General features: G+C 33.4%; 1 protein-coding gene across 1 annotated transcript; it reads left to right on the top strand.

Moving 5' to 3' along the window:
* The first annotated feature begins 9,897 nt into the window (after positions 1-9,897).
* On the top strand, positions 9,898-10,530 carry LOC141702499 (secreted RxLR effector protein 161-like). Its single transcript, XM_074506158.1, has one exon. The coding sequence runs from the start codon at positions 9,898-9,900 to the stop codon at positions 10,528-10,530; it is 633 nt and encodes a 210-aa protein (XP_074362259.1).
* The last annotated feature ends 4,508 nt before the right edge of the window (positions 10,531-15,038 follow it).

Raw genomic sequence — 15,038 nt, 5'->3', positions numbered from 1 at the left:
ATTCGACGAAATGCGGTTGTATTTAGAGCCATGTCAGCGATCCGCGTGAATTATATCTAACGAACCATATTAAACTACTATCACAACAATCCAACGGTTGAAATTATATTTTATAAAAAAAATTTACACACAAAAATAAAACAAAATTATATATAAAAAACTAACCTTAAACCCCCCACCCCCTACCTTACGCGTACCAAACTAGTTAGAAGTACTCGTCAAATTACTAGTTGAGTGTTAAATGAAAATCAACCCTTCTTCTAAGTTGTCCTGCTTCCAAAGAAATGATGTGTCGGTTCAGAGATATTTTAACCAGTAAAACTTCAACATATCTACTAATCTCTCTTTAACTTCTATGGTAGGTTCCAGATTGATATCAAATAAACTACAGTGTAATATTACACACTGAACTAGAATTAGAAAATCACCACAACCATCACCTGGACTCAACTGCACTAGATTCCGATCCTCTAAAGAATGAAAGGCGCCACCAAATCCAAAATGATTAACTCAGATTTGGGAATTCAGTACCATGTCTGGAGAAACATCAGAATCCCACTCCGTAAACAATGTGTGGTAATGCTTACAAGGAAGAGTATGGAGTACGTGTGGGTTCCAGCACATCTCTGTCTAGCCTTCTTTCACACGTATGTAGCCACAAGAGAACTGAACTCCTGAATCTAGGAGAAAAACGGAGAATTTAAAAAACATCGCCTACTAATGAAATATGAATGCCCAACAATTTTTTAGCTTTTGCATGGTAAAAATTTTCTATAAATTACCACACTTCCTTTCGAAATGGACAAATTTATACTGAGAACACATATTTAGGTTAAATAATGAAAACATGAATGATTTTGAAATATTTCCTCGCTGACTTAATTAAGAGTTTACATCCCCTTCTTTATTTTTTGAGCTGCTTTCTGAGTTCCAATTCAGAATAACAAACACGCCAGAAATGCCGTGATGGGACAAAAAAAAATGTCATGGTTCTATTGGCACCACCTACAAATATCCCCTTAGCTAGTGAATATATCTGTGGAAAAGTACAACAAAGATATTCATAGTAAACCACAAACCAAAGAACAAGCGTCAAAATGCATATAAGCAAAGAACAGGCTTCAATATATGCATACCAAAATGTGCAGCACAGCAGAACACAGCCACAGAACATATTATAAGTGAACTCAGAACCTTCGGCTGCATTTATATCACTTTTGGTGCTAGTAGTATTTTGAAATATTATGCTTAGCCAGGTCATGATTAGTAGCAGCATGATGTAAAAAAACAAAAAAAATAAATAACAACAGGCAAGCTATTTGATGCAAAAATACAAACCACACTGTAACCACAAAAAACATATATCGTCTTAATATTTAACCTCCAGCTGAACAGAAGATGCTTTCACGTAGAAATAGGGGAACAGGGGAAAAACTATTGAAAAAATACTTTGATGTTCTTCAACATAAACACCAAGTCAAATTGCTGATGTATGATGTCCGATATGAAGAACATGTACAAGTTATGTCCCCATTTGGTGCTAAATTTACGGTTATCTTCCATATTGCACCAGTGGGCTACTTCACTATGTGTGCATATTAGGCCTCCCCATCTTCACTGCTCGAACTACCAAGTATGGCCGGACTAGTTGAAACACAGGAACAGATGTAAAAGTCATTGACCAAAAAGAGGGTGAAGTAACGAGATGCCTTCTCCTTTTTACTTCTCTTTTCTTTTGCGCCTACGAGTATAGCTACCGATCATAACATTTCCACAATATTTATAAATTTTATTTGAAATAACCCTCTGATAATCTGATTATTATTTATTTTCCTATTCATTACTTAAGTAATATATTATTCTTATTATTATGATTCAAATGCAAGTTCAGAGCACCTATTGAAATTAATACAAAAATCATTAGGGTTGCTAGGAAGTACACAACAAACCAACATGCCTCAAGTATAGAGAATTCGAGCTAGAACTCCAAAATACTTTATAAAACTTTTTCCAAACTTACTCGAATATCTTTGAATCCTAAATTGCGTCTCTTCTGCATTTTGTTGTTGGGAAACCCTTGGGATAACGGCTGTTATGCTAGCTGTTCATCCACCTAAATTCTATCATCGTTATCATTTTTAGTTTATATCCATCATAACTAGAGTTGTCCTATATCATTTTAATTAAAAAATTAAATCAACAATTTTAGCTCTATTTGTGAAAACTTGACACATCATTCATATACATATCACTGATTAAAATATTATTCATACATCATTTGTTTCAAATAGTTACACATTATGGTAAATGTTGGTTGTGATCATGTGACCATGTGTCTGTCTTACACAAATAGCTTCAGAAAAAATTTGCAAGCAGGACAGACCTTCGTAGATGAATGCTTAGTTTCTTCACTTTATAATATACTAATTCCTAAGGAATGGCTATGATAAACAACCTGCCTTGATTATTTTGAATATTATTAAAAGCTTGACTAATAAACCTCTAAGGATTAGTCCATCTATATAGATCCATACATGTGTATCCCAGTCAACTATGTCAATACTCAATAGGCACAAATATAGAACAACGGACTTGCAACAATTATCGTCTAGCTACTGAATCATATTAAGGAATTAGTTTGGTTCTGTTATAAATATGTCCAGTTTTTCATTATAAATAGAATTTGAAGGCTTAAAACAAAACCTGAAGAAGAAAGCTCAAAAGCAAGGTAACAAAAGACAAAGAAAAATAAATAATAAATTAAACTTACTTCTTTAATTCATCCCTGCTGCATAATTGTGATGAAAAAGTCCCACCTTAAGTTGACCACTTCTGACATCTATACAATGGAGAAAGATAACAAGGATTAACAATTATGTAAATACATTACTCCAATTCACCATCAACATGTTTGCAACAATTTTAGCATACTAAGAAGACCTTGCCGGTTGTTATTAATTTCATCTTTAGCCGACGGAGATAGTTTTTGTATTTATTTGATAATACCATAATAACAATTAGGTACCCCTCATGTTATAAACACATACGTTATAACTTATAAAACTTTTTTAATGCAAAGTGCTACAGAAAAATTAATATGATTTCAAAAGTGAAGTGTTGCAAACAAACTAGAATAGATTATATATTTAAGAGTAAACTGAACATAGTACTTCAAAGCATCACAAGTTTTACAGTCTGTTCATTTGATGCATTTATAAATTCAGATAAAGAGCCGAGATTTGATCAGATAAATAATTGAGGGTTTTCAGAAAACAAATATAAAGACTATTTGTACAAAAGAAATATGTTTGTTAAATAAGCTGCAAAAAGAATAGAATTCTTGTGAAAACTTAATTATCCCTAAAATCATAATACCTCCATACATCGCACCTATCTTCTTGTAAACCCTACATCAAGGGCACGTTCAAGGCGCTTTGAAAATTTTAAGCTTCTTCTGCTAACCTGAAAATTTGACAGCAGATAAAGTGTTTGGTGTGAAATTCTTCTATACATGCAAATGGATGTCATCAACTCTTCCTGTATTTAAATACATGACACCTGTGATAGACTTTAGTTAGCATGAAAGAATAGAGCTTTGTACTTCTGGGTGAAACCAAAAATTACAGAAAAGAACATTTGGTTGCACAAAGTAGTCAGAGATTGTACGGATAATTATGATTTAACAAAATTTTAATCTTGCCACGTGAAGGTGCTGCTCTCATGATGATGGGTTCCCTCTCCTACAAACCAACATCCATAAAACACACTTGTTAGAATTATGATACATTATTTAATTCAATATATTTTAATAATTGATTGATGTTGGCCATATCTTTAGAATATTTTTGGATTATAGAAATTCGAAACACAGGACAAAAGACAAAAGATCAGCAGAGAAATAAATAAGATGACATACCGTAACCCCAACCTGGCTTCTGCTTACAGTTGACACTGCCACGCCCACTGTTAATGAAGTAAAACAATGTTTTAAGACACAAGACATTGTTTTAAGACACAAGACATAAACAACCCAGAATCGCGTGGTTTGAACTGTAGTGAGACTGATTACATGCCGTATTCCAGCTATTTTAAGAGGCCAGGATTGTAAACATTTGAACTCCACTTCCAACAATCATGATAAAATATTAATTAACAATATAGATTTTCCAGAGGCTTTTTTAAGAATAACTAGTCAATAAATATTATGCCAGAGAGTGCCTTTTTAAGATGAACTAGTCACACAAGAAGAATATTGCAAAATATACTTGCACCAAAATTTATCAAATAATCTAAAATGTTGTCCAGTCAACTTCGAATGTTATGTATAACAATTCTTAATTTCTTTTATCATTTTTGCTTTAATCAATATAAAGGTAAAATTTAATAGCACCAACCTGAGCAAAAGGAGCAGCCTGTTTAGGGCGATTCTTGCATTGTGAGAAGCACCATCTCCTCTTGGCACTGGTAAATACAATGAGTAAATGTGCCCTATGCTGATGAAGACCAACTCAAAAAACTTGAAGTTTTACATTAGCATTAAGATGCAACTGGTGATACTGGATCAACCGCTTCGCACAATTTCCTGGAACAAAATTCTGGGGTCCATTATTTAAACCTTTTCCCATGAAATTCTGGCATCCAGAACACGGGAGCTTGATGTGCTGAAAAGAAAAACACATACAAATTAATTTCCAGCCTGGACTTTCAAATTAGCAATATTGATTGGTACTCCAACACTTGTATATGATTACAAAACATTTTAAACTGCTCAGAAGCTTTCTCCAAGTAAATACAGATACCTTAATAATGTTAGTATCCTACTCTCAATATTAAAAAGGGAATTCTCCTATCAAGCTTGAAAGAACAAGCTAAACCTTATATTTTGAGTTAGATTTTTACAGTTACCTACCGAAAAAATTCTATAAAAGAGTTTAGCTTATACATCATTCCATACCTAGGAACATAAATTACCAACAAAACCAAAACCAAGAAACCATTCTCCTACATAAAATAAATTAACAATATAATAACTATATACAATAAGAGCAGAGAGGGTTTATTTATAACGATAATTAGCAAATATATACTGAGGGTTTTTTGGTTGTTTGTATTAAATGCCTAGAAAAATATATCATGATAAGCTAGTAACTAGGTAAGGAGGTTTTTCACTATAGGATTATTGGCACAAAGATATGCAACTTAAGTGTCTGTATGGTGTATTTTGATAAAGATAGGGTTGAACAGCTTTTATATTGATAATGAACTACAATACTTAAACTAAAATAATGCAAGTAAATGTCCTACAAAATAGCAACTAAACAACTGAAGTCCTACATCATCTCAAAGACTAACGTTTATTCAGCAACGCCCTTTCCAGTTCTTTAGACCACGTCAACACGATCCAAACAAACTTTGCACGATCAGTTTAATAAGATAGCAACTAAGAAATAAATAAACCGAGCTTCCCAAGTTTAGATTAAACGACCCAACATAGGATACATTGAATTCTAGCCCTAACAACTACTAAATGATTCTTGCATCACACCTATATAGCAGTAAATATTAATATTAATATAATAATGCAAATAATTAAAATTATTATTATTATATTATTATTGCTATTATTATTAAATTAATACACATATATGCAAAACTACAAAAATAAAGAGAGTTTACTTTATATATTTTCGTACGAAAATAATCAATAAGACAAAATAACTTGGCAACAAAATTTAAAAAACAAGATCCGTAATTATTCATCAAAAACAAAAGAGGCACGTTAATTATTTCCCTCAACGTACTACCTTCTTAATCTCATTGTTTTTCATACCAAAGAGGGCAAATCCTGTCAAATCACAAGGTTAAAATTATTTTTACTATATTTTGTAATATTATATATTTACATGACAGTTAAACTTTTGGAGCCATTTAATTGCATTTTACCAATAATCATATAAAAATCATCTTTTGAAGTAAAAGTTAAATTAATTTATTTCAAATTAAATTAGGGGCTTTCACATGGGAATAGGGGAACAGGGGAAAAACTATTAAAAAGTACTTTGATATTTTTTAACATAAACACCATAGTCAAATTGCTGAGTATGATGGAATCTGAGATGAAGAACATGCACAAGTTATGCCCCGATTTGGTACCTAAAATTTACGGTTATCTTCTAGAATGCACCAGTGGGCTACTCCACTCTGTGTGCATATATCGTCTTAATATTGAACCTCCAGCTGAACAGAAGATGCTTTCACAATGGAAAAAAACTATTAAAAACTATTAAAAACTATTAAAAAGTACTTTGATGTTTTTAACATAAACACCAAGTCAAATTGCTGAGTATGATGGAATCCGAGATGAAGAACATGCACAAGTTATGCCCCGATTTGGTGCTAAATTTACAGTTATCTTCTAGAATGCACCAGTGGGCTACTCCACTCTGTGTGCATATTAGGCCTCCCCATCTTCACTGCTCGAACTACCAAGTATTGCTGGACTAGCTGAAACACAAGTAGAGATGTGAAAGTCATTGACCAAAAACAGGGTGAAGTAACAAGATGTCTTCTCCTTTTTACTTCTCTTTTCTTTTTGCGCCTACCAGTATAGCTACCGATCATAACATTTCCCCAATATTTATCAATTTTTATTTGAAATAACCCTCTGATAATCTAATTATTATTTATTTTCCTTTTCATTACTTAAGTAATAGAATATTTTCATTATTATGATTCAAATGCAACTTCAAATAACCTATTGAAATTAATACAAAAATCATAGGATTTCTAGGAAGTACACAACAAACCAACATGCCTCGAGTATAGAGAATTCGAGCTAGAACTCCAAAATACATTAAAAATCTTTTTCCCAACTTATTTTTACTTTAATATTTAATAACAGCATATTTCATGAAATTTAAATTTTGAAAAGTCCAACTTGATAGATATCCAAAATAATCCTATTAATATCTCTGATATCTAATTAATATCTAGCATAAGTACATATGTACATATTTATTTGTGAAAAAAATCCTTAGACAATGTTTCTAAAAGAAAATCAATATGGTCGAAACCTGTTACTGCATATAGTTTCTAGGAAGGCATATCAATAGCCAATATAGTTTATGGGAAGGAATATCAATAGCCAACATTGGCTAAAAATAATTTCTCAGAAACTGGTCAAATAAACTGTATCATGAATTGAAGATGAAAAAAGAGGTATAAACTCATATTACAATCTCCAAACTTTTACAAATAAAATGGGAAAACAGTGATGGAAAACTTCTGTTGACTAGGGAGGAGTGGATCAAACGGAATAGCAGAGGAGGTGCAGAGGGGTCGTCCAGCCAAAGAAATCGTTGAAAGGAAGGTGGACGTGGGTTACGCGACAAAAGCAGAGTAAAATGCTATAACTGCGGCATATATGGTTACTTCGCTGCAGAGTGTCGAAAAACCGGGAGAGAAAAGGAACAAAAGTAAGAAATAAACATGGCACAAATCAAGGATGACGAGCTAGCACTCTTATTGGCCAAACACAGTAAACAAGGGGAAGAAATGGTGTTGCTAAATGAAGAAAAGGTTGTACGAAAACTTGTGCACGATGGTGAACGTGCTGATTCAAACCTGTGGTATTTGGATAATGGTGCGAGTAATCAAGTGACAGGATTACGATCAAAGTTTAGAGAACTTGACGAGGGAGTAACTGGGCAAGTGAGGTTTGGAAATGGCTCACCAGTTGAAATAAAGGGGAAAAGCCATGTGGTCTTTGCATGCAAAAATGGGGAAGAACACACCGTCCAAGAGGTAAATTATATCCATTTGCTTTGCAATAACATAATTAGTCTTGGAGAATTGTCTGAAGTTGGAAACAAAGTCGTCTTAAATGGTGAGTACTTGTGGGTGTTTGAAAAATCAAGAAAACGACTTATGAAGGTGAAAAGATCCCCTAATAGATTTTATAAAATAACTATAGAAACCAGTAAGCCTGCATTGTTAATCTCTAAGACAGATGAATTATCTTGGTTATGGCATTCACTGGCCACATGAATTTTCAAGCTTTGACACTTATGCATTCTACACAAATGGTGCATGGGTTGCCGAAGTTTGAGAATCCAAAGACTATGTGCACAGATTGTTCGATGTCCAAACAGGTCAGAAAATCGTTCCCATCTCAAAGCAAATTCTGTGCGAAACAAGTGCTTGAATTGGTGCATGGTGATCTTTGTGGTCCGATATCTCCGGCAACAACTGGTGGCAACAGGTATTTTCTTCTTTTGGTGGACGATTTCAGTCCAATAATGTGGTCATATACTCTAAAAAGTAAGGATGAAGCCCTTAATACATTTAAGAAGTTCAAAGCACATGTTGAAAATGGAACAGACAAGCGAGTAAAGACTCTCAGAACTGATCGTGTAGGAAAATTTTGTTCTCAAGATTTTATAACATTATGTGAGGAAAGCGGAATAGAAAGACACTACAAAGCTCCCTACTCTCCACAACAGAATGGGGTGATGGAACGAAGAAATAGGACAGTGGTTGCAATGGCTAGAAGTATGCTGAAATAAATGAATCTACCTTTGACGTTATGGGGAGAAGCTGTGAGACACTCCATGTATATTCTCGACAGGTTACCCACGCGATCTCTAACTGGAAGGACTCTATATGAGGCATGGAAAGGAGATAAACCAAACATAGGCCATGTACGTGTCTTTGGATTTATGGCTTATATGAAAATCCCAGGGGTACACACTAAGAAGTTGGATGACAGGAGCAAACCAGTGATACATCTTGGAAATGAACCACGAACAAAGGCAATGAACCAGGAACAAAGGCATATCACTTGCTTGATCCTCAAAGCAATAAGATATTTGTAAACATGGATGTGGCGTTCGAGGAAAGGAAAACATGGCCATGGGATCAGCATAGAGAGGAAAATCGTGATCAACAGACCACGTTTGTTGTAGTTGGCCCTGATGTTCAGAATAGTGAAGAAACTGTTATTCAAAGGGGGAGAAGAAAGCTTTCAATCACAACAAACGAGTATGGAGTCTGAAAATGAAGCAGTGACTCCATCGACAAAAGGGAGCATGCCCATGACACCACAGATGACAGTAAACATAGACCATTCAGAGTCTACAAGCTCGGACAGTAGCAGTAAACCGCGACGTTACAAATCTCTTGCTGATATTTAAAATGAGACATAGGAAATTAAGCTCGATGATGAGCTTCTATTGATGGGAATTGATGAGCTAATGAGTTATAGCAATGCTGAGCGAAAGGGAGTCTAATTGAGCAGAATAAGAGACATGGACACTGACAGAATTAACGGCTTATCGCAAAGTAATAGGCCTGAAATGGATATACAAGCTGAAGAGGAATGCTAATGGGGAAATAATAAAATACAAAACAAGGCTCGTCTCCAAAATATACGTACAAGAGCAGGGGGTGGACTTTGACGAAATTTTTGCTCCGGTCACCAGGCTCAGACTGTTCGCTTTCTGTTGGCATTGGCTACAAGACCGATTGGCAGATTCACCACTTGGATGTCAAAACAACATTTTAAATAGAGAAATTTAGAAAGAAGTTTATGTTGCTCAACCTTAAGGCTTTATTAAAGAAGGTCAAGAACCCTTGGTGTATAGATTGATTAAGGCTCTTTATGGTCTGCATCAAGCACCACGTGTCTGGTATGCTAAACTAAACAAGTATTTTGAGAATCTAGGTTTTTCAAGGTACCCATATGAGCATGCATTGTACATCAGGAGTAATGGTGTTGAAGCTCTCATTGTTGGAGTCTATGTAGACGATCTCTTAATAACAGGTACTAAATGAATTTAAAACAACGGATGAATGATTGGTTCGAAATGAATGATTTGGGGAGGTTGTCGTACTATCTGGATGGAGGTTCAACAAATGAAGGACTGTATAGAGCTAAAACAGTCAGCTTACACAAAGAAAATATTGGAGAAGGCTGGAATGCAAGCTTTTAACCCCAATAAATATCCTATGGATCCGAATGAGCATTTGACTAAGGACGAAGGCGGGAAACTGGTGGATCCAACAGAATACCAAAAGCTTGGTTGGAGGACTTCGCTACCTTGTGCATACATGTCTCGACATGGCTATGCTGTGGGGATAGTCAGCCGTTTCATGGAAAAGCGCACAGTTCTTCATATGAATGCTGTAAAGCGTATACTCAGGTACGTCAAGGGTACAATTAACTACGGCGTGGTTTATTCGAGGGATATTGGAAACAATATGCTTACAGGATACTCGAATAGCGATTTTGGAGGACAAACAGATGACAGGAAGAGTACAAGAGGAATGGTATTTTACTTAAATGATAACCTCATCACATGGGTCTCACAGAAACAAAGGTGTGTGGCCTTGTCTTCGTGCGAGGCAGAGTTTATGGCAGGGACGACATCAGCTTGTCAAGCTGTTTGGCTGAGGAATCTGCTCAGCAAGCTAACAGGTGAAGATATGGGTCCAGTAATCTTGTACATTTCATGGGCAGCAGTAAACATATAGACAAACGCTACCATTATATTCGAGAATGTGTTGAGAGAAAGGAGATCATTGTCAAGCATGTGAGTAGTGATATGCAACGAGCAGATTGCCTGACCAAAGCTCTCACTACTATCCAATTTGAAAGAATGCGCAGATTACTGGGAGTAATGGAGTTGTCTAAATAAGTTTCAAAACTAAGGGGGTGATTGTTGGAATTATTTTGAAACTTATAGATTGTTTTAAAATAATTAAAGTATGTGCATGTTGAATTAGTATGCATAGTCGTGGAGAAGTTTTAGAAATGGCATATGTAGACACGTAGAAGTAGAACTGCATTAGAAGAGTTAGTTGTTTAATGGTCCTTGTTTTTAGCTGCATATTCTATCATCTATCTATTTATATTGTACGCTTCAAATCAATAAAAACAACTTACACACAAGTCTTTGTTTTTCTCAGTTTTACAATACACAGCTTATATATATATTTGTATACATCCTGGCATTGAGTATAAACAAGAAATATGCACTATGTTGTTGAAAACCAACTCAAAAAAATAGAAATTTTACTTTAGCATTAAGTTTTACATCATTTATAACATGATATATATATATAGCTAGGGAGATGATCGAAATACAAACAACTTTTAAAATTAAAGCTATAAACTAATATAAGCCACTAAGTCAATCTAATATAATCCAGGCACCACACATAATTGACCAACATCCTCCTGCACAAAATCTCAAGTTTCTAAACACATAAACTATATCATTTAATTATTTTTAAGTATAATTAATGGCATATGCATCATGAAAGTTAGATGTCCTTATTGAAACTATTTGTCATTCAATATTACTAAAAAAATATAAATTAGTATTGTCTATTAATCATGTCATCAATATAATAGAATAATAAGAAAAATGAATTATAACCACACACCGCGTTTAGAGAAGGCATGTAATGGTAGAATCCTCTACACCCATCCTCTCTCACTCTAATTTTTATCATGTACTGATGTATCATAACCAATCCCCTTGAAATACCTGTAGAAAACAATTAATTAGAAAAAAATTAACTATGATTATTTATTTATTCAAGAGGAGGAGTAAGGAAATATACCTTGCCAATCTTGATTTACATGTGGAGGGTGGTTTTCTTTATTGTCTTCTTCATCTTCGAATATGTTCATCACTGTTTAGTGTAAATTTGAGTCTCTATGAAATAGATGGGGGCGGCTGACAGTCAAATGTTAGGGTTTGTGAAAAGATAACACTCTTTTTATAGGGAAATTTCCTATATAATTATTAATTTTATTAAGATTTTTTTAAAATTCTTAATGTTGTATATCTTTATTTATTTTTTATTTCATAGTCAAAATTTCACAATTATTTGAAAGTTAGTGTTTGGTTCCACTTTTTAATCCTTCGAACATATTATAAGTGCACCGTTGTTATTTAATAAATATGATGTCATATAATTTGCAATATAACACTTTTAATATTTTTATTATAAACTAATTAACAATAACATCCTAAATAAAATGTAAAAAAATATAAATATGACATATCAAATTTTAGTTTTGAGTAGTTTAATAATGTGGTTGAAAAATAAATATCCAAATTACGCGTCAACATAATTTAGACTATAGGTTTATAAAATAAATTATATATATTAGATATCGGTTATATAATTAAAAAAGAATATATAATTGGTTAATATTTATTTTATTAGATATTTTTTAAAGTGATAAATCGTAAAAGATTTTTATAACTCATAATACAAATTTAAAAAGTATACTCATACTAAAATAAAAATTTGAAAATAAAAAAATTTATTTGCACATTACTAATAATGAAGAGTTAGATGAGAGAAGTTATATGAGATAAAATCCTGTGTAAAAGGGATAATGTATACCATATATTGTGTATCTCTCTCAATTATACTTATGGTAGAATCATATTTGTAATATACAACTTATTTATATATTTACTACACATTACTAGTGGAAATAGTTGGAATTTATCATACAAATTGATACTAATGAAAATATCATACATCAGTATGAAAATTAGTATGACAACTGAGGCAACTCCCAACAATCTGCTTAATCCCCACTCTCATACTCCAAGCCCCACATGCCTCGGCCTTTAGCCCATCAGGGGTAGCCCACTTGCCTATCCCAGACCGGTACTGGAGCCATATGAGAAATTATTATGGAGTGTTGAACTAAATATTTGGTACCACTTGGTGGGTTTGTTAAATAAATTTTAAATCCACATAAGTATGATATTATTTATTTTTAGGGCCCAGCCTGCATGAATTTTTTTTTGAGCCCATCATCTAAAAAGGCTTCCTTCTAATAGAGTTAAATGGTTGTTTGTAAACTAGCAATCTCATTCCACAAATAAAAGCCTATGTAGTGACTTAATGAAACATCTTCAATCATTAATAAAATATATAGTATGACAAAAATTAATATTTTTTATTTTATCTTCCACATACATTGTTATATTATGCACCACCAAACAAACTAGAGTGCACATCTCACCATCATTAATAATAAATAATTAGAATTTTATCTGTACTATCAACCCATACTTATTATTAGTCTTTATAATAAAATAACATCAAAAATTATTAAAATACTTATTTAAGTGATATTCAATTTTCCTACTAATTCTCCTTGTGTTATTACTTTACTATGTTTCTGATGTGAATTCCTAGGGGTTTCCCCACGGACCCAGTGACACAAGCTACTAAAAGCATACAAGACTCTGACAGCTACTTTGCAATAAATATGTAGGGCACCTAGGTTCTTCGGATAGATAGCGACTTAAAGTATTTATCTGTCCAGGTTGAAGCGCGATTCTTTTGGGGGCCATATGGTTCACCCACGTAATTGACTTTCTTCTTTTATAGCACATTTTATATTTTAGCCTTAGGCTGAGCAGTCTACAAGATACAAGAAAGAAAGCAATGTCAATGCAGACTTGGTAAACCGGACTCGGCCACCTCATCTCGAGATCATTGGGATTAGAAAATCTCGGGAACATGGGAAAAAACTATTGAAAAAATACTTTGATGTTCTTCAACATAAACACCAAGTCAAATTGCTGATGTATGATGTCCGAGATGAAGAACATGTACAAGTTATGTCCCCATTTGGTGCTAAATTTACGGTTATCTTCCATATTGCACCAGTGGGCTACTTCACTATGTGTGCATATTAGGCCTCCCCATCTTCACTGCTCGAACTACCAAGTATGGCCGGACTAGCTGAAACACAGGAACAGATGTAAAAGTCATTGACCAAAAACAGGGTGAAGTAACGAGATGACTTCTCCTTTTTACTTCTCTTTTCTTTTGCGCCTACCAATATAGCTACCGATCATAACATTTCCCCAATTTTTATAAATTTTTATTTGAAATAACCCTCTGATAATTTGATTATTATTTATTTTCCTATTCATTACTTAAGTAATATATTATTCTTATTATTATGATTCAAATGCAAGTTGAGAGCACCTATTGAAATTAATACAAAAATCATTAGGGTTGCTAGGAAGTACACAACAAACCAACATGCCTCAAGTATAGAGAATTCGAGCTAGAACTCCAAAATACATTAGAAATCTTTTTCCAAACTTACTCGAATATCTTTGAATCCTAAATTGGGTCTCTTCTGCATTTTGTTGTTGGGAAACCCTTGGGATAACGGCTGTTATGCTAGTTGTTCATCCGCCTAAATTCTATCATGGTTATCATTTTTAGTTTATATATCCATCATAACTAGAGTTGTCCTACATCATTTTAATTAAAAAAATTAAATCAACAATTTTAGCTCTATTTGTGAAAACTTGACACATCTTTCATATACATATCACTGATTAAAATATTATTCATACGTCATTTGTTTCAAGTAGTTACACATTATGGTAAATGTTGGTTGTGACCATGTGACCATGTGTGTGTCTTACACAAATAGCTACAGAAAAAATTTGCAAGCAGGACAGACTTCGTAGATGAATGCTTAGTTTCTTCACTTAATAAAATATACTAATTCCTAAGGAATGGCTATGATAAACAACCTGCCTTGATTATTTTGAATATTATTAAAACCATACTAATAAACCTCTAAGGATAAGTCCATCTATATAGATCCATACACATGTGTATCCCAGTCAACTATGTCAATACTCAATAGGCACAAATATAGAACAACGGACTTGCAACAATTATCGTCTAGCTATTGAATCAGATTAAGGAATTAGTTTGGTTCTGTAATAAATATGTCCAGTTTTTCATTATAAATAGAATTTGAAGGCTTAAAACAAAACCTGAAGAAGAAAGCTCAAAAGCAAGGTAACAAAAGACAAAGAAAAATAAATAATAAATTAAACTTACTTCTTGAATTCATCCATGCTGCATAATTGTGATGAATCAAGTCCCACCTTAAGTTGACCACTTCTGACATCTATACAATGGAGAAAGATAACAAGGATTAACAATTATGTAAATACATTACTCCAATT

Source organism: Apium graveolens, unplaced genomic scaffold (assembly GCF_009905375.1).
Source record: "Apium graveolens cultivar Ventura unplaced genomic scaffold, ASM990537v1 ctg5243, whole genome shotgun sequence".
Taxonomy (NCBI): Eukaryota; Viridiplantae; Streptophyta; class Magnoliopsida; order Apiales; family Apiaceae; genus Apium; species Apium graveolens.
Note: the sequence above shows the minus strand (reverse complement) of the source record. Positions and strands in the feature narration are given on the sequence as shown.